At 39.7% G+C, this 24,454-nt stretch overlaps 2 protein-coding genes across 10 annotated transcripts in view; one reads left to right on the top strand and one right to left on the bottom strand.

Moving 5' to 3' along the window:
• Positions 1–2,380: 2,380 nt before the first annotated feature.
• On the top strand, positions 2,381–18,221 carry LOC310672050 (rho GTPase-activating protein 24-like). The gene is made up of 2 exons (XM_083428590.1): positions 2,381–3,301; positions 4,099–18,221. The coding sequence occupies exons 1-2, from the start codon at positions 2,982–2,984 to the stop codon at positions 4,334–4,336; spliced, it is 558 nt and encodes a 185-aa protein (XP_083284716.1). The 5' UTR covers positions 2,381–2,981; the 3' UTR covers positions 4,337–18,221.
• The window catches only part of MAPK9 (mitogen-activated protein kinase 9), a gene marked incomplete at its 3' end in the record, with an annotated part of 39,417 nt that continues 22,138 nt past the window's right edge, over positions 7,176–24,454 (bottom strand). For 6 of the 9 annotated variants that reach the window (XM_083428578.1, XM_083428574.1, XM_083428577.1 and 3 more), the window contains 5 exons: positions 23,991–24,173; positions 22,983–23,107; positions 21,420–21,483; positions 21,095–21,166; positions 7,176–18,476 (listed from right to left, as the gene is read on the bottom strand). In XM_083428578.1, coding sequence (XP_083284704.1) covers positions 18,334–18,476; positions 21,095–21,166; positions 21,420–21,483; positions 22,983–23,107; positions 23,991–24,173 — 587 coding nt within the window. Of the gene's footprint in view, positions 18,482–21,094; positions 21,167–21,419; positions 21,484–22,982; positions 23,108–23,990; positions 24,174–24,454 lie in introns of all 9 variants that reach the window. The other 3 variants (XM_083428581.1, XM_083428582.1, XR_014508360.1) reach the window with 2 other exon arrangements.

Raw genomic sequence — 24,454 nt, 5'->3', positions numbered from 1 at the left:
CAGCTCAGTTTGTATCGGGCAGATTTCATGTTCTGCAGAACTACAAAAAGCTGAATTGCAGGTGGTCGTGGCACTTCTTCAAATTCATCTAAGTTTTGCAATTTATTTTAAAGTTGCCTTTTGAATCTATTGGCTCAGATTTAACTACATGTTGTGAAAAGGGTCCTGATCTGATGCAGCAGCAGGTTACTGCACACACATTGTCAGAGAATTGGAGATATCCTCCAAGCAAGCGATGGGAGCCCAGGCTTATCCTCTATTAAGCCACGTGGTCCAGCCTTTGAGTGATGATCCATGCTGCTGATGATCCATTTGTATCAAGGGAGGTGTCTGGAACACTGCATACCCAGCACAAACCTAGGCACATTTTCTCTTTAGTAACTCAGGGTACCTACTTCCAAACAACCTGTCTGTTGAGCATCCATCCTGATTTATTTGCAAGGAGTTTAGACAATGTCTGCTATTTTGTGAGCATTCATCCTGATTAGTGTGTGGGGAGGTTAGAAAATGTTGTCTTATCATTTCCTTATCTCAAAATGTCTGACCTTTTTGGAAAGCAGGTTTGTTGCACAAGAGCTCTAAATCAACTTGGCCTGAATTTGCCAATATGTGACTGAATCCTACCCAAATATAGAGACCATTTGCCAGTGCCTTACTTAGGAGCTTATTACACCTCCTCCTTCACCCTGTCATGCTCCTTAATGCATAAGCTACCATTTCTCAGCAAAGCTACCTTTGGGAAAGTCACAAGAACTGCATCTTTCAAAGTACATCATCTCTCTTTCAAAGTGGGCAAAAAAACCCCCACCCCAAAACAGTCACCCCAACCCACCCTTTTAACTTTCAATCCAGCTTAAATTTGTTTGGCACATCAGGAAACTGAAATGATATTTATATCATTCCAAGCAGCAAGCTATTCTGGACCCAGCAGCAGACTCCATGTTAGAAAAAGGCTGTTTTTGCCAAGGCTTCTGGAAAATAATGTCTGGCAGGAAGCGGTGCACCAAAGTGAGAAAAGAATCTCTCCTACGTGCAACCTCTTGCTGGTGATCTTTGCAGTGGTGCCTACATAGCATTTGGGAACTGATTTGTTAGAAGGACAGGATCTAATTTCACTCTGCCTTCACACACCTCCCAAGACTGCTTACGAAGCAAGAGTATAAAAGTAGGCATGAAGATGTTTGCTCCCCTCCCCTCTGTGTCATCCCCCTTTCCATGGGCTTGTGCTTCCCTACTTTCGACTCTTAACAGATTCTGGTTTTAACTAAAATGACTTCCAGTCCTGGAGGCATGCACTTTCAGTCTCTCTTGGGTCATTTACCTCTCCACCCACCCACTGCTTATATCCCAATTCATACAACTGCATTGATAAAACACCGCCAAAAAATGCAGGGATTGTACATATGATTGCCATCGTCATGGTTCTTTTTGTAGGTGGTGCTCCTGCAATCTGGGAAAAAGCCAAAGAAAGATGCTCTTGATACACTATATGTACAGTTTCATCAAACACTGCCTTTTGGGGGGAGGGCAGTTTTATCAAGACACACATCCATAACTGGTTGGGAGCAGGGGAGGGAAATGACAGTTTACATCATATCTTGATGTGTATTGGGTTGGAGGAAGAACCTTCATCTTTTCATTTTAAATGACTGGCTTCAAAATTCAGTTGATGAAAGTCACCAAGATTAGAACCACCAGGCATTCAAACTGCATTGGAAAAAAGAGGAGGGTAATAATAAAAGGGCATTCTATCACACAGCTAGGAAAAAGCCCAAAGGTGAAAAGTATCTTAAATGAGTATTGTTGGCTTCAAAAGACGGAACATCTTTTTCAGATGTATGATTTCCCTTTTATTTTAGCAGAGGTTTGCCACCAGCGACAGCTAGAGTATAACACCAAAGCAAACTGAAGTGTATAGGTATAATCTCATCTTGGCACATGAAGGCTGCTCTAAGCCTCTAGTTTGCAAACAGGACAGGGTCTACCTACTAGGATAAGCAATATATGAACAAATATTCATACCCATTTGGTGAAGGGAAGCCAGTATGCTTTACCCATCACTTGAAGGTTACATATAAAGGCCTCTTAAAATATTAAAGGGAGATTTGGCACTTTTTCTGGTCACCAGAAGCATTTACAAACTTGTTCATTCTTCATTGGCAAGGAAATACATGGATCCCCTCCTTTGAGAAGGTCAGCAAAATCTATGATGTTTCCTAGGAGGCAGGTACAGGACTGTTACAGAAAGGTTTGTTCTTATGCACCAGCAAGTGCACATTGAAGTATTTTATCTGTACATGTAAACTGTTTTCTGGTTTTTAACTTAAGATGTTATGATTGCTTTGTATAAATGTATTGTTTGGTCTCGACAAAAACTTAACCGATTTAGTGAGACAGGGAATTTACCACTGTAGAAGTACAGTGAGGTGCACCACCACTCAGCCAAGCAATAGCTGTTTTTCGTTCCTTCAGCTCCCTTGTGACACCAGCAAATCCAAAATCAGATTTAAAACACTTCTTCTATTGTCTTCACAAAAGACATAGAGGACCTTGTACTTGCATGAAGGCAATCCAAGTTTTGTTTCCTCTCTGCTGCCAGTTCTGGAGAAATTTTAACAGAAGGGAGCAAGTAGCAGTGCGTGGGCCAGTCAATGTTCCATGCACCCACGTCAATCAAACTGCATAGGGCAAGAGAAAGGAGGGCAATAAAAGGGCACTGTCTCTGCCAGACAGAAGCAAGCCCTCACTGCAAGAGGACATGTGAAGCACGGCAACTTGAGGCGTTTCCCATTCCAAATCAAGAACAGGCTCTGGAGCTGAAACAAGACCCAGGCTCCAATAAAGTGGATTATTTCCAAGCATTTGAGAAGCTTCAGACAGCTGCAGCTAGGATGAGAAGTCTCACAGTCCAGGGTGAAAGAAGAACAGGGACAAAATCAAAACTGCTTCTTACCTAGAACTGAGCCGTATGCCTTTGCCCGATGAGCCTAAAGGATATAAACAATATTGCTGAGGTCTCTTGGAAGAACTGCCCAGATGACACGATGCTTGAAGAAAACCTTGTTTCGAGGCTTTTTAGCAGACCCAAGTGCACAGAAGATTTTGCAGAAACTAACGAGGGCACATCAAATATTTCGGGGCTTCGAGACAGCTTGGACCAAGTCCAAATGAGCAACTGTAGCGAATATCCCCACTCGAGCAATGACAGCTCAACAAGTCAGAGTTCCTGGCAGGACCACTTTGTCAGTCTAAAGCAGCAGATGGCCAGGCAGAAGGCAGAGTACGAGACTAAGATTTCAAGGTAAGAGCTCCGTCCCTGAAATTTCTAATGCATTTTCCTTTGGGTTTCTCAGGGGCTCCTATAATGAAAAGACAAGGAGTTGTGTTGGTTTCTAGATACTGGCAACACCTATTGGGTTTTGCCAGAATAAGTTGGAATAATTTACATATAGAATGCACTAAAAATAAAAAATAATCACATGCCTCAAACTTTGAACTGGTGCTGTAGTTTTAGCTATGACCTTTAAAGGAGTAATGAACATAACTGTACTTTGCCAGAACAGTATTTTCTTCCAGAAAGGCCAACATAAAAATATGACTGTATGACTGGCATGTATTGGGTGGCTGTCTGTGGGTGGCTGTCTGAATGCACGTTTGTTGGGTGGTGGTGGTTTTCAATAGCAAAAAGATAGGACTGTGTACTTTTCACCCTCCTTCTTTATCTACCACAATCTTACTGCATCTTGCAATGAGACTTGAGCTCCTGGGGATACTATCCCTTCCCCCTGCCCTCCTCTGGCCCCCTGTAGTCAGTGTGGTTCTGTAAGCGATGAATGCGTGAAGATTGAAATTCCAAACAGCAACAGGCATACTAGATAGAGAGATTGATCTGGTCATTGATGTGATGGTTTTAATAATTTTGTATCAGGGCATGTGAGAAGAGCAACAGTATCCTTCTTTGAATTGTGTCTTATTTATAGGGCCAAGGGTGAAGCGCTTGAAAAGCGCTGTGCTTTAAAAATCACTATGTCAAAAGACAGCCAGGAGAAAGGTGGGCTGCAAAATGCTAAACTACAGTGTCTGTGTTTATGCCAACAGCCTGGAGCAACGGAACAAAGAATTGCAGTTAGAGATTAAAGATCTGCATTTGAAACTGGGTCAGCAACGGAAGTGGCATTGCTTGGTGGAAATTAAAATGCGCAACACAGAGAGGGCACACAAAGATGCGGAGAGAAGGAATGAAGCACTTCAGAGGGAAATGGAAGAGTTTTTTGATACTTTTGGAGAATTAACACACGAAGGAAAGATAACAGAGCAAATTGGCCAGAGCTTATAGGGAGTGACTGGCCTTGATTCTGGCTCCCCTGCTGCCGCCACTCCCATTTTCTTACTACATCCAAATGTAAAAGTTGGAAATCCTGGACTTTTCAGAGCAATATAACATACTATGATTATATAGGATTCTTCTTGCTTATATTTTAAAATATTTCTATATGTTGTAAAGTATGTTGTGCAATGCTTAATTCAAACAGTTAATGCAGAATTCAGGGTTACACGCTATGATACCATTGACCATGGCAGGCTGCTGGATTGGCTCCGTGGCATGAATTTGGGGTGGGGGCAGCACTGGTTCTACTTACAACATTGTGTCCAGAAAGTAGCACTGAGAAAATGTTCCTCGGGCCCACGGCAGTTACATTACGGGATCCCACAAGGCACTCTTTTATCCCCCAATGCTATTCAGCACTAAATGAAGCCGATGAGAGCAGTCATTTGGAGTTTTGGAACAAGGCGCCGTTCATATGCTGATGATACCCAGCTCGGTTTTTCCATTGCATGTGATTTAGGAGCAGCAGTGAAAGACTGGGACTAGTGCCTGGATGCAGTGATGGGCTGAGTCTATGGGAAGACAGAGGACATATGGGTAGGTAGACATCTGGGATGCAATTACCTGCCCTGGATGGGGTTGCACTCCCTCTGAAGGAGCAGGTACTGTACATAGTTTGAGTATGCTGCTTGAACCACCATTGTCACTTAAATCTCAGGTGGCCTTTGTGGCTATTAGTGCTGTTTATCAGCTTCAGCTGATATGTCACCTACAGCCATTCCTGGATAGGGGTAATGTGAACGCTGTAGTTCATGCTTGGGTAACAATCAAGCCTGATTACTAAGAGACCTGCACTGACTTTCCATTTTCAGGTTCACGGCTCTTGTACTTGTGTACAAAGCCCTGAATAACTGAGGCCCACGATACCTGAGGGATCTCCTTACCCTAAGCATCCCAAGTTAACCACTGAGGTCATCCAGGAGAGCATGACTATGGGCCAGAAGCATGACTCATGTCAAAGAGGAGTTACGCTTTCAAGGGTCCAACTCTATGGCACTCCTTCCCCCAGGAAGTTAAGACAGGCACCAGCCCTACTGAGTTTCAGATGTATGAAAGTTTTTGAACCCTGAATGCTTCTTGATATAACTTTCTACTTTTAATTAAAAAACAATCCTTTAAGAGTTTAAATTCTGGAGATTTTAAATTTTGGAGGTCTTTTTTTCTTTCTTTCCAGGGGACAATCCCATAACATGGGGTGTAGTCTGCTATCTGTATTACTGCAATGATGGGCAACATGGATAAAGAGAATGAAGACCCATTCACCAAACTGTGTGGCAATCATTTAGAGGTGTATACTGAAAGACAAGACAGATCCTCTTATCTCACCATTTCCCATTCCTTAGAATAATTATAATATGGAAATAAAGACAAAAGGAGGAGGAGGCAAGCAGGCAGGCAAACTCAGGAGGAAATCTGCTTACCTGTTCACAGTATCTTTGCAAAGGAGGATGGGGAGAAAACCGGAATAAATTAGCCATGCCTCCATTGACCCACTTGACTGTCCTACCAGCTCCAGTGGTTACTAGCTGCCATTGCCAAGAAGGAAGTCAGGTAGAACAGTGGTGGAGGGGATATATTCAGGGACCTAAATGTAAGCACAAGGCATAGTTTGAAGGCACATGAGGCCACCACCTTGCTGAAGCTAAGAAGTTCTAGGTTCCTTCAGTGACTGGCTAAGTGGGACCCACATGTATACTTTGGGTTCAAGGATGGAAAAAAGTGGGATAAATTTAACAAAGTAAAATAAAAATGAATGTTCCATGTGGCATTCCCGGTCCACAGATTTAGCCACTAACACAACAAAGGAGATACACAGCCTTCTTTATTACGAAGATTGGGGATGGTGGAATGCTATATATCCAGAAAAGCTACCTGTCATGCAGAGAACCACACTGGAACGAAAAATATTATTTTCCACAACAGAACTCGTATAGCAAAAAGTTATTTTAGTTATAATACAGAAGAGGGTTGTCCACCATCAAAAATTATACAAAATGCAACTATGAAATCCAACTGGGTACAAACTTTGCATCATAAAAAATTATTGGGGAATGTAGAGGTTCAATAAATTAAAACCCATTGTTGTCATTTCAAAGATCTGCAATTCCCTACTGAGTTTTTAAGTGTACTGGCCTATGCTACAGAATACCTTAATATTATCCATCTGTAACCAATTCTGTTAACTTTAAAAACCTGTGTGTAACTGGAAACCTTGCCCCAGAAACAAAACATTGCTTTCCTGTTGTATATTTCAAGCAAGGATAGTCAAGGAAAAGGTTTCTAGAAGTGGTTTTTAATTTTTGTAGGTAGGGCAGCTAACCCGTGTGTCCTCGAGATGTTGCTGGACTATGACTCCCATAAAACCTGACTCTTGGCCATGCTGGCTGACGTTGGGAGTTCACAGATTATCTGGATAGCACAGATTAGCTCCCCCTGTTGTAGATGGTCAATAATTTTGCTTGCTTTAAATGAAAAATAAGCAACAAGGGCCTGAAAGAACATCACATGTAGATGATACCGGCCATGTCCACAGTGCCTAAATATCCACAGTGGCATTATTATGGCATTTGTAGTTTTCCTGTTTCACATGATCCTGCAATATTCTAATAATCATCTACACCACCTCTGAGGTTTCCCCTCCACCCAACTAGTGGTTTAAAAAAATATTTTGCTCTTATCTTTTTATTCAACTTAAAATTGCTCTTCCAAGATTATCCATATTTCCGTCCACCATTCCAAAGAAGTAGAGAAATACTCATGTTGAGACACAAAAACCAGCAAGCCAGAATTCTTATATACATTTTGTCCACATTTATTTCATTTTTACAGTGGCTTTAATATAGATGTTGAAAGACAAGACTATTGGGGAGAAATGGAAACCCAAATTAAAATAAGACTAAAAGCTAACACTTAATAATTCACTATTAATAACATTATTTTCAAAAGTCGAGTTTTGAGGGGGGAGGCATCTAATCTTGTTGAAGTAGCCATGATATAAAATAATTCACTTCCATTTTCCACAGAACATTGCACAAGCATCAAGAATGAAATGTGTCAAGAGCCTCATTTAGTACACAGAACAGGTCATTTGATGTATCAATACACTGAGATTTCAAAGGTTTAGTCTGAAAGCACATTTCAAACTGACACAATAAATGACCCGAGACTCCAAACATGGTGAGGATATTAGGGCTTGATGCCATTTTTCTGTGATAATTTGTATATGTAAATCACTTGAATACAGGCACATACATCGCAGCACATGTTTTACAGGGAATAAACAATATTGTAAAAACAAAGGCTTATGGGGGAAATCTGAAAGATAAAAATGCAGATATGAGGAAACAATTTAAGGCTGTTTGTTAAAAACAATATTTTAATGGAGAGCTCTCCAATAGTTCACCTACGCATTTTACAGGCATAATGTACTGGGACCTTCGATGTAAGCGCCATTTAAATCAATGAAGGCCACCGACAGCTTACTCATTTTGACTGGGCTTGTACAATGGAAGTTCCAAAACATTCTGCCCTAAGCCAAAATCTAGCTGGATAGTTTAAAGTTACTGGAAACTAGGGGAACAGCTAACTATAACATCTGTTAGCACAGGACTGCCAAATTCAACCAGTGTGGCTACAGTTTAACTTCAGTGGCAACACAAGTCTTCAGGCTGATTCACACATCAGCTTTTGGAGCTTTCAAACCACAGTGATGTGGCCGAGTTACTACAGTGCGATAACACACACATAGTGAAGCAACTCCTGGTTTAGCATAGCACTGCAAGCACTTGAAAAATGTAATCAGCACAAACAGTCTTAAGGTTGTGTGAATCAACCTCTCGAAATAACTGGAGTCATTCTAGAAAAATTAATGAGGATCTACCACAATATAATATTTTAGTTTTAAGAGGAGGGATACTTGAAAAATGCTCAAAAGTTCACCTAAGGTTTTTATTCAAAAGTTTGGCTAGACTGATATGCTTTGTGTATTGCCTTTAATTAAATACTTCATTGACTTTTGAATTTAACAGTTACATTTGGCCCTTGAAAAAATGTTTCATGCATTACCCAGTAAAAGACCCAGAAGAGGAAACAGCATTTTTTTGTTTGTAGAAATCTACATTTCCTTCAGTATTCCACAATAACTTTTTGTAAAGAAAACCCAAACACTCTGGAAAAGGACAATAGCTAAACATAAACCAACAACCATTTAAAAATATATGCATATAAAAATGTCAACCATATTGCTATGCCAATTCTTGTTGAAAAAATTCATGTAGGCATCAAAAATTCATTACAAAATTGTGCACATTTCTTTTTTGTTTCAGTCACCACTGTTTCCCCTAAAAGATGATAGCACCTCACAGTAGCATCTGCTATGAAAAAGTGGGAAGGGTACAGCTTCATTTCTCATGTGCACTTCTACAGCAATCAAATATGGCCATCATTAACATACATAATTCACCTTCATTATGAATGGGAGAAAGATGATTAAGCTGTCCTCTGTGTTTCAGTCTAAGGCACATAGTGCAGCACTAAAGCCCTATATCTGCAAAAAAAAAAAATATGTGTACTTGTGAGAGAAAGACTATGGACAGAACCAGGGCTTCTCACTGAGATGGGATCCCATCTTTGTATACATTTTATATAAATTGCCTGTCTAGCATGCACAAGGGTTGATTCCTGCAAGCTTATCTGGGTACTTTCATAGTATAAATACTGGAAAGCTAATTTATGATGCATAGCCAAAAATTATTTTTAAAAAAATTTCTAATGAAGAACCTGATTGCTAGCAGTAATTTCTAATCCAGAAAGACATAATGCACTTAAGTCCCATTAATTAACAAGCTCACAGCCAAGTGTACACAGATCTTGGACAGTTTGAAAAAGCACTTAGCTATGGATTTTGAAACTCAGCTTTCTATTTCAGGGTTATTTCCACCTGACATTAAAGTACACTAAATTTTAAGCAAAAAAAAAAAAAAAATGCACATTCAAAATGTTTAAAAATAGTTTTATTTTTTTAAAAAATCAATATCTTGGTTTAAACTAGTCTCCTCCCCAGAAGCCCTAACTACAATGATATTAATTCAGTCCACAACAGGCACAGCAACACACAGTGTGATCCCTGTTGACATATGAGCCTGTTTCTCCCAACCTTTCCACAGCACGTGTAAAACATTATGGACAGTCGGCAGGCAAGGCTGTTACAGGGAACTGGGGTACGTGGGTGCACAGAAACACACACCTTCCACATCCCATCTAGCCCTCCTTCTTTACTTGGGCAGAAGTATCTGGCTCCAAGCTTTCATTTTTTGACTGAGCAGAGGGACTACATTAGATGATCATAAGGGATGAATGTTAAAGCACCAATCTCCCATTACACGCTAGTGCAGGGCCTATATATGCACCCATAGATGAGCACCAGAGGGGAGAGGAGGAAAATTTCCCTCATATGCATTATGGAGATCCCTACGTAAGCAGCTACTGCGTTCGTGCTGGACTGCATCAACTCCAAGCACTTTTAATAAGTAAAGATTGTGTGATGAGAGAGGAGGCATGGTTGTGTTTAGAAGAGCCCTAAAGTGCTTTAAAAAAACAATTAACAAAACAGATTGCTGTGCAAAAATGCAGGCACTCTTTCAGAAAAATTAAGCAGCAGCATGACAAAGTAAAAATTAAAATCTTAAATACACAATTTGAACCTTAAGTACATTTTCTTTTCAATTTTGGAACCATTAGAATCAAATGAATTAAGGAACCAATTAATTTACTACTTCCAAGTAGTATATTTCTACTTTATTTTTACAAATTCATATACGTATTGAAATATAGGACCCAGACTTATCTACAATATGCACAATGAGTTAATGGCAGTGAAATCCACAATCAGAATTACAATTATAAAAATAAAATACAATTGTTTTATAGTTTAAAAATGAGAACATGTGTTTTCCTTTTGCTTTGTTCATATGAGAAGATGGCTTGTAATTCTTTAGCACAAGAGATTCTCAACATGCATACCAAGCATAAAATTAAAAAAAAATACATAAAGGTATTAAAAGTAGAATCTAAACAAATTATCTTATCATTTTGGTTCACTGTTTTTCATACTGCAACATATAAAAAGTGATCTCAGCAACATTGATGGTGAAGTTATGAAATTAAAGATCAGGCAAGTCAGCTGAGGGAATTTAACCTGACTCCAAGTTCTGTCTCTGGAAGCAGATGTGCACATCACATTAACTTCAAGTATGTTATCCAAGTACACACATGTCCAGGAAAACATTTAGCTCCAACAGTATCACTAAATGTAGCATCAAGCCCTGATCAATTCCATACTACATACACTGACTTCATCTGTGTGCAGAATTTTACAGACAACGTTCATACTGAATTTACAAAATGTTGATCAGCCTTTCTTAAGCTTGCAGTTCAGCACCTCAGTTTTACAAACCAGTTCCCTACATAAACTGTACAGTGGAACCTTGGGTTGTGAACGTGATCCGTGCAGGAGGCATGTTCGCAACCGGCAGCATTCGCAACCTGCAGCGCCGCGTCTGTGCACGCGCATGTGCAAAGCACAATTTAGTGTATCTGCGCATGCGCGAGTGCCGAAACCCGGAAGTAACCCATTCCAGTACTTCTAGGTTTGGTGCGGTCCATAACCCGAAAATGCACAACCCGCAGCGTTCACAACCTGAGGTATGACTGTATTGCTGCCAAGACTGGACCAGTATTCTCTGAGGCATGGTCAAGAAGGATGCCTCTCCACTTGAGGAATAAATTCCAGATATTTAGAAGGAATGCTATCCAGCATGCATCTTGCACATTATTATGGCCACCAATTCTGTTCTGAAAAACCAATCTCAATTTAGATACTGCAGCTTTTAGTGCAACCTAGCACAAAATTTGCAAACTGCATACTTATCTTCCCGCTTAACTCCTGGGGTGTTAAGCTGTAGCCTAAAACTACAGATCCATTCTTCCTACATCTTAATTACCTTGAGCCTAAATTCAAAGAACCATACACCTAGTTCCACATGCCCCAAGGAGCTTCAGAGCAGCCCATATGGCCCATGGTGTGGTGTTCAAAGGAAAATAAGAGTAAAAAGGTCTACTGGGCTCACCTAACTTAGAAATCTGGATCCTAGACCCTCCTTCAAAAGCAAAGAATGAGGAACTGGTGGCCCTCAGATGTTGTGGGACTCCCGCCACCCCAGACAGTATGGCCAAGGGGCAGGGATGATGGGACCTGCAATCCAACAACATATGGAGAGCCGGGGGCTCCCCATATCTACTCGGAAGTTCATACATTCCACAGAAAATCATGTAAACCTGTAACAGTAAAAAAATGAGTTTAAAATTAAGCAGCTCATGCTGAAACACAGGACTTGAAAGGATGGATCCGTGAGGGTACAGCTGTGTTGTTTTTAAACCCAACACCAAATAGAACACATGCAGATGCCTAGGTTAGCCCAAAAGTAAACATTCGGGTACCCTTGTTATTAGATTTAACCAGCCTGAACTATCTGATAAATTTAGTTTTACTGAATAGAAAATGACACTATTTCAGAGGCTGTGTATAAACCTAAGCACGCAGGAAGCACTCTTCCACACATTACAGGAATCAGCAAAAAGCACTAGTGACTTGACTCTCTTTTCATACTTACATTGTAATATTATGGACATTTAAGGTATGCAGAACCCTCTGTTAATTTCCTTTTTTGCCACTTCCCCAAACGTACCAAAGCAGCTGTTATCTATTTGGTATGATCTGTGCAGATACGTGCCTCTCTTTATATAATTAATCATAAATATGCATGTTCACACAAAATCATTTCTTCAAAACACTTTCTACAAACAATTCAGACTGAGAATGGGTTGCTTCTAATTTCTGTAATGTTCTGAACAAATGACAAAGGTACATGCAAAAACAGTTTTTACATCTACTCCATCTCTGCAATGCCATTCAGCTACTCAGTATTGTGTTTAAAGAAATATGTAGAATATAAAATCTCAACATTTAATAGCCAATTTTCTTCATTCTCCCTTTCAGGTGAGCAGTTAAGTAGAACTATTGACAAAGAAAGGCGGATTAAATATTTCACAGTATTGCCAGAGCATGCTATAGTAGTCTCATGATGGGGTTTTGTTATTGAAAGACAGCCATACTTGATTACATATACACATAAAGAGCTTTTAAAAAGGTGAACATTTAAGTGGCTCAAACACACCAAACTACAGAAGACAGAAAATATTTAAAGGCATAAACTTGATCTAAATTGTAGGAAGAAATGACCTAACTGAATTAGCCTCCACTGCTAGAACTTTAAAAATGGCATGGGTAAGTTTGAATCCATGTTATATAATACTTACATTCTTTTGTGGCAACAAGACCAATGTGCAAATTTAGGTTTCAGGTTTAGTCCTAATACATAATTAATAGATATAGATTCTGGATTTTTAATTGAGTAAGTGCTAGAATTATCTATTTTGAAGGTGCTGTAGATACAAGATAATGATAAAGGTAAAGGTAAAGGGAGCCCTGACCGTTAGGTCCAATCGCGGACAACTCTGGCGTTGCGGCACTCATCTCACTTTACTGGCTGAGGGAGCCGGCGTACAGCTTCCGGGTCATGTGGCCAGCATGACTAAGCCACTTCTGGCGAACCAAAGCAGCACACAGAAATGCCATTACCTTCCCGCCGGAGTGGTACCTATTTATCTACTTGCATTTTGACGTGCTTTTGAACTGCTAGGTTGGCAGGAGCAGGGACCGAGCAACGGGAGCTCACCCCGTCACGGGGATTTGAACAGCCGAGCTTCCGATCAGCAAGCCCTAGGCTCTGTGGTTTAACCCACAGCACTAACTAGTAAAGTTATGGAAGTGGCCCACTGGGTCATGTTTTCCCACTGTCTGCCCCATACTTATGTTAGCTCTACCTTTCGGTAATGAAACTGGTCAAAAAAATAACCTTATCACTTGATTTACTGGAATAACATTACCTATACTAGAAGAAAACAGTTTGCAAATATGTATCTCACTCATTTACTGCAGGGGTGCATTCCTTCATGCATAACCTTCCAGAGGCTATAAGACAGTGGTGGATGGGCAAAAGTGGGTGGCACAATAGGAGCAATTCTTATCTTTGTACAGTAAGTTACATTCCGACCCTGCAAAAGTCAGAGGCTTTTGCACCCACACATTGCTCCATCCAGGCAAGCAAGAGGCACTGTCATAGTTCAAGGAAACTTTCTAGCTAAGCAAAAGCGCTCAAGGCAGGACTGAGCAGGGCCAACGAGAGGCATGGCCTGGGATGGGGCCTGACCCAGGAAGAATTGCACGGGGCAGGCAGTGAGGCAGGAGGGGCTGCATCAGGGACCTGGGGGTGGGGTTCTCCACCACTGATTTACCGCGTCTCGTCCCTTTGACATAGGCAGTTTACAAGAGAATGAAATATTACAATTAACGTATTTTAAAATAAGAACAGGAAAAAGTGGAGATGCTAGGTGACAAAGTGACAGTACTTCTAAGTTGCTGAAAACATTACCTGAGGAGAGACGTGTGTGCGCGTGTTAACTATATTTCTTTGACATTCTATGTGAAGGCTTATTATAAATTATGAAGGACCACCCAGTCATGTAAGCTCCCAGCTCTGGTCTGAAGTGGTACAGCCCAGGTTTGCCCCTTGAGAGAACTAAGCCCTATAAAAGCATTATATTGAAGAAAAGTGTTACAAGAGCTTTTAAAAGTGGCCATCTTTTTTATTCCCAAACTTAAGAGTATGTGTTTAGACAGTGACGCAAGGCTGCTTTATAATGAACATGACGTCTCTCACCCAACACTATATAAAAATTAAGCACAAACTTCACTTTTGCTGCCAGTAAGCTATAACCAGAACATTCCATTCTCCTCCACACTTCAATCCAGTAATTGTTCTCTTCACTTTCCTTTCAGCAACAAGTTCTTCACAAATGTTTTTCCCCACAACTGTGTGTGTCCCCTCCTTTCCATTTCTCGTTATAGGCGAGCTCTCCCTTGTTACCAAACTGATGCAAAGAGTCACCAGAGCTCAACCCATGTTTCCTTTTTTCAATATTAGAGATGAGTCTTAGAATATGATATTAAAAGTATTTCTTAGCATGTGCAGAATGCCCTTCTGTCACCACTGAACAACGGCAGTCTCCCTCCTCCACACACTTAGCATTCAAGAGCAGCTCAACCCAGGACGGCTTCTTTAAAAACAGCAATGTTGATGGCTAGACATTTTGGCAGGGCAGACTCCAGAAAACAAGCTGTCCCAACCAAATCATGACAACTGAATTCCTGTGATCTGAACTAGTTGCTCCTCACACTGTTGAAGCACAAGCCTCTGGTTGCTCTAATAGCTCCAGTGTCGCAGCCTTCACACAACTCCTTGTGTATTTCTGCCCCACCCACCCCTTCCCCACCTGGGAAAACTTCGTGTGATACTCCTAAGGTAACGCTGAAGCATGAAACAGAGCCCAGTCTCTGTTGCAGTACAGCACATTCAGAAAAGAATGTTTCAGTTACTAGATATTTTATACAAAGCATACATACATAATCCTTGAATGCCCCACATTTACAAACATTTATGAAAATATTTTCATAGTGGTTCTGGAAGTACAATGTACATTTTGAAAGATTTAAATCCTATAAAACTAACATACATTAACACTATTTACAGTGACGTTAATTTTTAGGACTAGTTTGTCATCACTGAATTAAGTTATACTGGGATAAATCTGCATATGAATGGGAAACCTCTTTTTTATTAAGCACACATTGAAGCATACACTCTTAGTTAAAACATAGATTTCTATTTTTCTATTTGTAAGTATAATCGATAATTTAGACTCTCTTCAAAGAATAGCTTAATAAAAATGCTATTTTAAGCAAGTCAGAGTTGCTCTGCAACACCTCCTTATTCAACTTTTTGTTAAATACATTGAGTTGTATCAAACCCAATGGGAGGAAGGCTACATCTCTCACCCTGCAGATGTACTATAGAACGAAAAATAATGCCATAGTTATGCATTGATACTTTTTAAAAAGGAGTAATTTTCTTTCTTGTCTGTGGAGGATTCTTTGTGTACTTTACATCTTTAGGTATAGAGATTTAGTAGGAAGTCATTTCAACATTCACAGCCAGTAGAATGTCAGACAACATTGTGAATCAAGATTGGGCGGCCAAGATGTCAAACAACTTGAACTCTTAGTCTAGAACTTATTCCTTCACTTGTTCCCTGCTAATTGTCTCTTTCTTCCCTCATGTTCCTCTGCTGTTTTCCCCACTGCTGAGTGTTAATTTGGGACATCAACCTGTCCCAGGTACCATCCATATGGATCCTGCTATACAAGTACAGGCGTACTTGTACACTTACACAGGGCTTATTCTGGGCACCCACGTGCATAAGTGAAATCACATAAAGTGGGAAGCACCCTCTGAAAAGACTCTAAATGCCTATTTCCCCCTGCTCTCTAGCTCTCTCTCCCACTCTCCACACGACTCTCTCTTCAACTAGAGTTAAAGCTCTGGGGCTGGTTGAAGGCTGAAGGCCACACAGGGAAGTAGCTGTGGCTGTGCTACCAACTGTTAGATGGGGAGGCTGAGCAGCCTAACAAAACCCTGCTGCACATCAGGTCTCTTTGGGGCTTCTTCCACCCTCACTGACATCGTCTTCGGAATCCGGAGAGGATCTCCTCATGTGTCACAAGGACTTTACAACTTTCTTCCACCATTTCCTGGTATGATTCTATTTATTTATTTATTCATTTATTTATTTACCAGCGCTATGCATTCAAGCAGTCGCACGTGAGTAGAACTCATGTAAGTGGGGGAGATGCCTGTATTAGATTATAAATTATGTCCAGGTTCCAAAGGTTTACACATCTAGTTTTAACTGTGCACTGGGACGGAACCTTAGAAAAATCACTCCTGAAAGTCAGGTACCCTGACGACCAATGCATTGCGGGGGGGGGGGGCATAATGTGCATATGGTTCTTAGGATCCTGGCCAACAGTTTTACAGGGGCTCTTTAAAGCTGTAAGTTTTATTTTTAATAACATACCTGAAATTAGGTTCTACTGAAAGGAATGACATACCTCAATAAGCACTCTGGATCGGGGCAACCCATTCATCCAAGAATCAACTCACACACAAATGTATCACTTAGCAATTCATCAGCTGCTGGCAGGTGCACATAATAAATAGCTACCACAAACATATTTCATACCATCTCGCATCTCAAGCACAATATTTAAGGGAGCCAGTTCTCATGTTCAGCCAGAAGTCTCAAGTGAAAAGATAGCAATAAATTTACATGCACATCTGGAAAACCCAAAGAGCAAATTCAAAGAGAAGTCTGTAGCAGCAAATGCAGCAACATGATAGAGCTACTCTAAAATGTATTTGTGGACCATTGCCTGAGAATGCTTATCCTACAAACATCTACTTAGGCTGCAATCCTATACTCACTCACCTAGGAGTAGACCTCACTGAATTCCTTAGGACATACTTCCAAGTAATCTTGCATCAGATTTTGATGTTAGTAAAGTGCTGGTGCCAGAGCAGAACGATGGCATATACAGTCTGACTTTGGTTTTCAGTGGAACAAACAGATGTCCATCACCAAGCCAGAAATCTGCATTGTTTAGAGCTTGCCAGTAAGCCTGTTGCACCACCTGGGATTGTCTCATAACTTTGTTCCTCCCACCATATCTAATACAAAGTGTTAGTCTGGCAACCCACCTACACATTCACATAAACATTTTTATTTTAAACCCTAGGTGAATAGTTTTGACTCAAGCTCAAGGTGTGACGAATTACAATTTTTAGAGCTAGAAAGAAACTGAATCATGTCAGACTGATGTTTGCCTTTGGAATATGCCAGAGAAAGAGGGCGGGGACACACAATTATGTATAATAAATGCAGTCCTTTTCATACGGTTCAGTGTTTAAAATAGCCCCTTTCACTTTCTTTTAGAAGTTTCTATTTATTCTGGATGTAGATGTAGTTATTTATACATAGGGAGTAAAGATCCCTTTTAATATACAGACCATAAAAGCAGATATTTTAATGTCTATTCAAAGGGTCAAGGTAGGCCTCCAACCCCTTTGAATGCCCCCATTTGTTAATCAAGTTTTCCATGGAAATGCCAGAGTATGAAAAAAGGGGTCAAGGTTTCTAAGAGTGTTTTATAAACTGCTTTAAAGACCCCAAAAATCTTATTTTTAAAAGACACACTAATGCATAAATGCATGCAAGAATTAAGAAAAATTCCCACATGGCATGTTTTGCTTATTCCACCTTACCCCTTGAAATGAAAGCACTGAAAGAGCACATTCAGAGAAGCAGAGTTACATTCAGATGTAAAGATGAAGCAAGAATTCACAAGTTTGCTTCTTCTATAGAAAAGTACAGAAATTAGGAGGTGGAGAGGAAAAGGCCCCGAGAAAAGAATGCTATGTAGGTAAACAACTGCCTCTATATTTTACAGTACGGAAAATACCAGCAAGATACACTAATATAGCAAATGTATGTAATTGTAAAGATATACATTCAACGCCACTTACAATGGCTTTCTTCTTCTTTCTCTTTGAAATTTATATTGATTACGTTTCAGATGTCTGACAGAATGCCCATGAACTCATTAGAGCTTCGAGTTACTCTAACTGCTCACCTGATGTAGGTTAAAACAGAATAGGTATAGTAATATTTGTTTCGACCCGAGATATGAAGTTGCTTTCATTTTACACTATTAAGCAGATAGTCTTATTTCAACTGAGTAAAATCACAGGCATTACTTTAGGGGAAAAAACATGCAGAACATGGAGTTTCTTGACTTGGTTCCATAAACTTACAAGCATTTCAGGCCCAACAGAAGCAAAAGTTCTTTGCCAATGTTAAATCTGCAAAGCTGATCACCGGCATCCTTCAAGTGTTCCTGTCAAAGCATCAAGGCTGCTGTCTGTGTCTGAAGCCAATGTTTGTTCTGTCGACATGGATGAAATGTCATTGATAGATGATGACTGGGAAGGGCTGGTGTTGCTATTCACTGCTGCATCTGTGCTAAGTAAACCAAGCATAAGAAAATCTGAGGCAAGACATGGCTGGAACCATAGATTTTACGGCACTGTATTCATTGTTCTGGTGAATTTATTGTGGTTTGCTTTATTTATGTGCTTCTGTGTTTGATATTATAGTGCTTACAATGTCCCCCCCCCCCCCCGCAATCCTTTTGGGATTATTGTGAGCTGCTTTGAATTCAACGCTTGCTGTCGAAAAAGCGGAATACAAATATTGTATCCAATCAAATAAATTGATGATATTTTAGGATTTATAGTATTCTTTCTCCAAACACAAATCGCTTACCGTAGTATTTCTTAAAGGAGTGTATATATATGCAATACTGCAAGCTGTCCACTCAAGGGCATCAAATATTTTATAGGAGGCAAAAGCCCTGTACTTTTGAACAAATGAAAACATGTAGCCAGTATGTTGGGAATGACAGAGTGTACACACTTACGAAAATGAAATTTCAGTTTCTTCCTTTGGATATGTTTGAAATCTTTGTTTTCTAAAAAATATCACCCATTACTCCACAATAGATTGGATCTAGTGTGCCCCTCTATAAATGGAAGAGCCCCTTCCATTTGTAAAAGAGGCAGATCTACTGGAGGTTTCTGTTAGGGAAAAAGGGGACATGGTTTGCAATTCTAGGCCACTTCCTATACTGCTCCAGAGGATTCATAACCATCTGGTCAGGGTGAATAAAAATCAATTTCTAAAAATAATAATCCAAAAACTGTAAATTAGAAACAATTAGAAATAAATAATATAAATACAAATGTGTTGGCCCCCAAATTAATCTCTACATTGAATCAATGCCTCTATCAAATGCAATGAGCAAAAGGGTAAATGACGAACCTATGTGATCATTTCTCAAATATGAACATTTGCTTTCTACCTACCAAATGTAGACATTTCATTTTCACTTGATGAAAGCAAACTGCTGTAGTCTGCCTACTAACTACCAAACCTTGCTTTGACTCATCAGTGATGGGCATTTCATGCTTGCTTCCTACTCTGTTTTTGTGAGGCTGGGCTAGGCCAATGTTAGAAGCAGTGCTGTGTGCACTTAATTTTCACAACAGAACCACAGTGCTGTACTTACCTGTAATTTTGCACAGAAAATTAATCTCAAATATTGCTCATAATTCCAGGCCATGGTGAACTAGCTTCCATGAGCAAGAGGAAGCTGGGCTTGCATACTCCCTGCCATCCTTCTGCTCCCACATGGGAGCGGATTTATGTCATGTGTGGCTTTGCTTTTGCCAAGTTTGGTTGCTATTGAAATGAAATCAATATTGCTGCTCCTCACACCTGAGTAGGCCTGGCATTGTGTGCAAACATGTGCAATATTTGACATTAATTTACAATCAAGCGGTGCATAAATTTTATGAAATAAATAAGTAAATAAAGCATTATATGTGAATTGGGCCATTAGATTTGTGCATGAGACAACCTGCACACAGAATCTTCCAGAGTTCTGGTACTTTAGTTGCACTTTCCTGTTCCCTAGACAAGCTTTTTGCTACCAAGCATGTCAGTCAAGATGTGGGGACAGCACCTCCTCATTCATTTCATATTTGTAGTCTCTAGAGCAGGGAAAGGCTATGTGACTGTATTGTCTCTTAGAACAGCAGTTACAGGAAAGAGAAATTCTGTTTCCCTTTTTGTGGCCTCTGTGCAGTCCCCTATATAACAACAGTGAGAAGTTCTTACCTGGAGAAGGATGTAGAAATTGTGTCAGCTAAAAATATTCATCAGTGCATCTCCACCAACATCACCCTATATTGTGGCATCACTGTCTATACTATAGCATAATGCCAGGCAAATGTCTGGCATTACTGTCTATACTATAGCATAATGCCAGGTTGCTATCTTGCCTGCATTCACCATTGATATGAAGAAAACATGTTTGTAAAATTTAAATTTTCAGGGTCAAGTAGGAATGAGCCCCTACAGTGTTCCCCGTTACATTCCATGGGACCGTAAGCCAAGCCAGACAGTGCTTCAATTCATCATTGTTACAGGACTGCCAGACAACTTTAAAATAAAAAGGAGAGGGGTGTTGTTCCCCATAAATTTCCTTTCAAAAACCAATGACCTTGCTCCCCTACAGTTCTATGGAATGTGATCACACCATTTTTGTTTCTCATCATGATGGATCTGCCTGCTGCTGGGAGAGAGAGAGTACAAGTGACACAAATGTCACTCAGAGCAACGAGGGAAGACTTCCTATTCTCTCCTGAAACCTTAAAGCCACAGAGAACACAACTTTCATTCCTCAGTGGTGAGGGATGGTGTGTGATGTAGTCCATCGCCACCTGGAGGGTCAGAGGCTCCTCACCTGTGCTTCAGGGGGAAAAGGCATCCCATCTACAGCTCTCAACTTCTTGTATCGTCTTTCCCCACAAGCTAGACATTAATATTATAATTCCATGTAGCTCAGTTATTTTATTACTAGGTGTTTGTGCACATTCTGAAACAGGTTGCACTGGAACAAGAATTTGAACAACATAACTTACTTGGAAACTTCCGTTGTTAATGACAACAGATTTATAACACAGCACAAAGAACTCCTGAAGACAAAAACAGACTATTACATCAATGACTAACCTGAAGGTTGTTCTTTTACCAAACCATTCTTATTCCTTTCTTCCCAATCCATTACTTCTTTATATATTAGTTCTACATTTAAAAGAAATGACAGAGGAAGGAGGAGAGAAAGAGAAGAAAAATTACAAGAGTACTTTTTAAAATCTTGAAACAGCTACTACGTTCTAACAGAACACTTTCATGCAAACCCCTCCATCTCAAATAACTACCCAGTCATATTTCACTGTAAGAGCATACTTATGTTTAATTTTGTTTATAAAGCAACTATAGGCTGCCCTATGACAAAGGTTCTCAAGCATCATAGCATATAATAAATCATGGTTACCTTTCCATTCTTCAATGGCATGTTCTCTTTCTTCCAACTGTGCATCGTAGATTTGAGGAGGAGGCTACAAAAAAAGGTTAAAAATAAAAGTCTTTGAATTCAATAAAACTTAGATTAATTCTCAAGATGAAATACAAGTGTAAAAAAGAAACGATCGTTTATTGAGCTGGGAAGTTCTCATGTGTTATTTCCATTGAAACAAACATAAGCTGCATAAGAGAATGTTTCTGTTTAAAAGGCTCTTTATAAACTTTTCATCAAAGCTAGTTTCTACTGTTATCACATGATTTGCTTTTTTGAATACAAGGATTAGTAAATGCTACAATTAATACGGTAGCAGCCAAATAAAGGAGTTTTAGTCAATCAATCATTGCACGTAGTTAACAAATCAATTGATCTAGCAATAAAATTTACACAGGAATATGATCAAGTTTTCAACAGAATAAGCAATTTTTAAACTTTTACTCAATTTAGTCAAATTTTCCAGTAAAAACCCCCACAAAGGAGGTCTGTGCTTTTTATTTCTTTTAATGAAAAGGCATTATAGCTACCTAGGATGAGTTAACAGGCTTATTTAGTCTCAGCAATATTTCAGTGGCCCTAACTCATCCCTAATATGATCTTAAAAGGCTGCTGAATTTTTAGTCACGGAGCTGGTTCTCTCCCTCCCATGGACACTACCATCACAGAACTTCTAAATTCCTTTAGACCGTTTTCCTCCCCTAGGTAAAATTTGGTGCTGCCCATAGGAAACAACAGAGAAGCCCACAATTTTGGCATATATGAGATTAGCAGCAGTATGCCAATCTATACGCAAAGACAGAAGCTCATGCACCAACTCAGGTCTTATTTGGAATCATTTTTCCTGAACATCCTCCCAACTCAAGCCCAGTGCTTAGCTGCATGCAGAATCCTTGTACATTAACTCTACATGAAAACATTCTGCAGTTCTAAATATTAAGCCCCACCCCCACTTCAAATATACCATATACCATATGGTTTTTCATATCCAAAGAAACCCACCTAGTTAAAGGACCCAGGGACTTCCATATTTCCTGCTACCTTTTTTTTTCTTTGCTAGACACGCTGATGCCCAGTCACAGTTATCCTAAAATGCAGGTTTTTCTCCATTTTTTATGGGCAGCTCTCATACTCACCCCAGAAGGGGGAAAAAGATCTAAAGGAGACTGGATGTTGGCAGCCTCTGCAACCTTTTGAATTACAAGTTTATTCTCCCCCCTGCCTCCTCTACCCTTCTTTTTTTATCCAGTTCTTAAGAATCAAATAAATACCAATTCTTCACTCTCTCATACTGACTTCTGTGTTGCCACAGAGCTGCAAAATACAGGATGATTTAAAAGATTGGGAAATGGGACTTGGTGGGATTATGGAACTGCATATATAACATACATAGCATATATAACATACATAGCATATATAACACTTTTTCTAGTGTAAGGAGAAATCTAAACATGCTCTCAGATTTTCACCAAGGTAAGTAGCACTGCCATAGTGACATCAACCATATAATTTCTTTTGAATAAACTTTAAAGGTAAACTTACCGCTTCAGCTTCAGCTGGGTCATACCAAACAGTGATATATGGATGACGCAAAGCTTCATCTACTGAAATTCGTTTGTCTGGATCTACTACTAGCATTTTTGATAGTAAATCTCTAGCTTGACCGGCTAGAAAATGGAAAGGGGGGTGACTGTTAGCTGAAGATCTGAAGCATAAAGGTAAGGTACAAAATACATATTCATAACAAGGACATACCATAAAGTATTTTTAGTCTTGGATATTTTGACAAGAGACAGTAAGGATGTTGGAATTCACTCGATACAAGCAACATGCTTAATGTAAACAGTGGATTAAAAAATTGATAATCTGCATTTTGCTTAGTGACAGACAACAGGAATATGCTGGTTTATCAACTAGAAAAAAGTATCCACCCCACCCCAAACAATTACCATAGCATTCTGGTTAAGATCCCTGAAATTTGTTAGTTTGATTTTTAAATTTGACAGTTCCTACTGCTCTACTAGCACAGAATGCTGTTTCTTACAATAGGGCTTTTGCCAGGACAGTACAGTGATACCTCTAGTTACGAACTTAATTCGTTCTGAAACTGTTCTTAACTAGAGGTGTGCTTTCCCTAATGGGACCCCTTGCTGCAGCTGCGCCACCAGCACACAATTTCCATTCTCATCCTGGGGCAAAGTTCTCAACTCAAGGTAACTCTTCCAGGTTAGCGGAATTTGTAACCTGAAGCATTTGTAACCTGAAGCGTTTGTATCTCAAGGTTTCACTGTAGTATGATTCAATTGCAAAATAAAACACGAATTAACAATGCCAAAACAAAGAAACATATACTGATAGGCTATGGCATACAGTTATAATGTCCCAAATCAAAAAATTAAAAGTAATTCCTGTCTTCACCAACCGGTCTGGTAACCTAAACTCTATAATGCAACTTGAAGTATTAAAAGCCTGTACAAAAAAATAATGATGCCTGTTTCACAACCTTGAGAAAAATGAAAATACAAGAATAATGCACACATGAAATCTTACTTTTTAGTTTGTCCCGATCAGATTCCGATGGAAATATCCAGTCTGGGAACAACTCTTCAAATTTGATACCTGGATATTTTGGCCTATTTTCTACATAGTTCCGCACAGTAGGCTGCAGTTTTTTCATAAAATCTGCTGATGGTGTACCTAGTTGTTCAATAACTTTATTCCACTGGTCAATATCTGCAAAAGTTTCATTTAGGAAAATAAAAGTATTCCCCCTTCCCCCCAAAAAGCATGTATAGTACAAGAATTTGCTATTTATTTACTTTATTGCGTTTATATCCTACCTTTTTCTCCAAAGAGCTCAAAGTGCCATACATGGCTCTTCCCCTCTTCATTTAATCCCCATGGCAACTCTGTGAGGTAGGTTAGGCTGAGAGACTGTAACTGGCCCAAGGTCACTCAGTGAGCTTCACAGCTGAGCAGGGATTTGAACCCTGGCCTCCCAGATCCTAGTCCAA

This window comes from Podarcis tiliguerta (genome assembly GCF_965153285.1).
Source record: "Podarcis tiliguerta genome assembly, chromosome: 2".
Classification (NCBI taxonomy): Eukaryota; Metazoa; Chordata; class Lepidosauria; order Squamata; family Lacertidae; genus Podarcis; species Podarcis tiliguerta.
The sequence above is the reverse complement of the archived record's forward strand: the minus strand, read 5'-3'. Positions and strand labels throughout refer to the sequence as shown.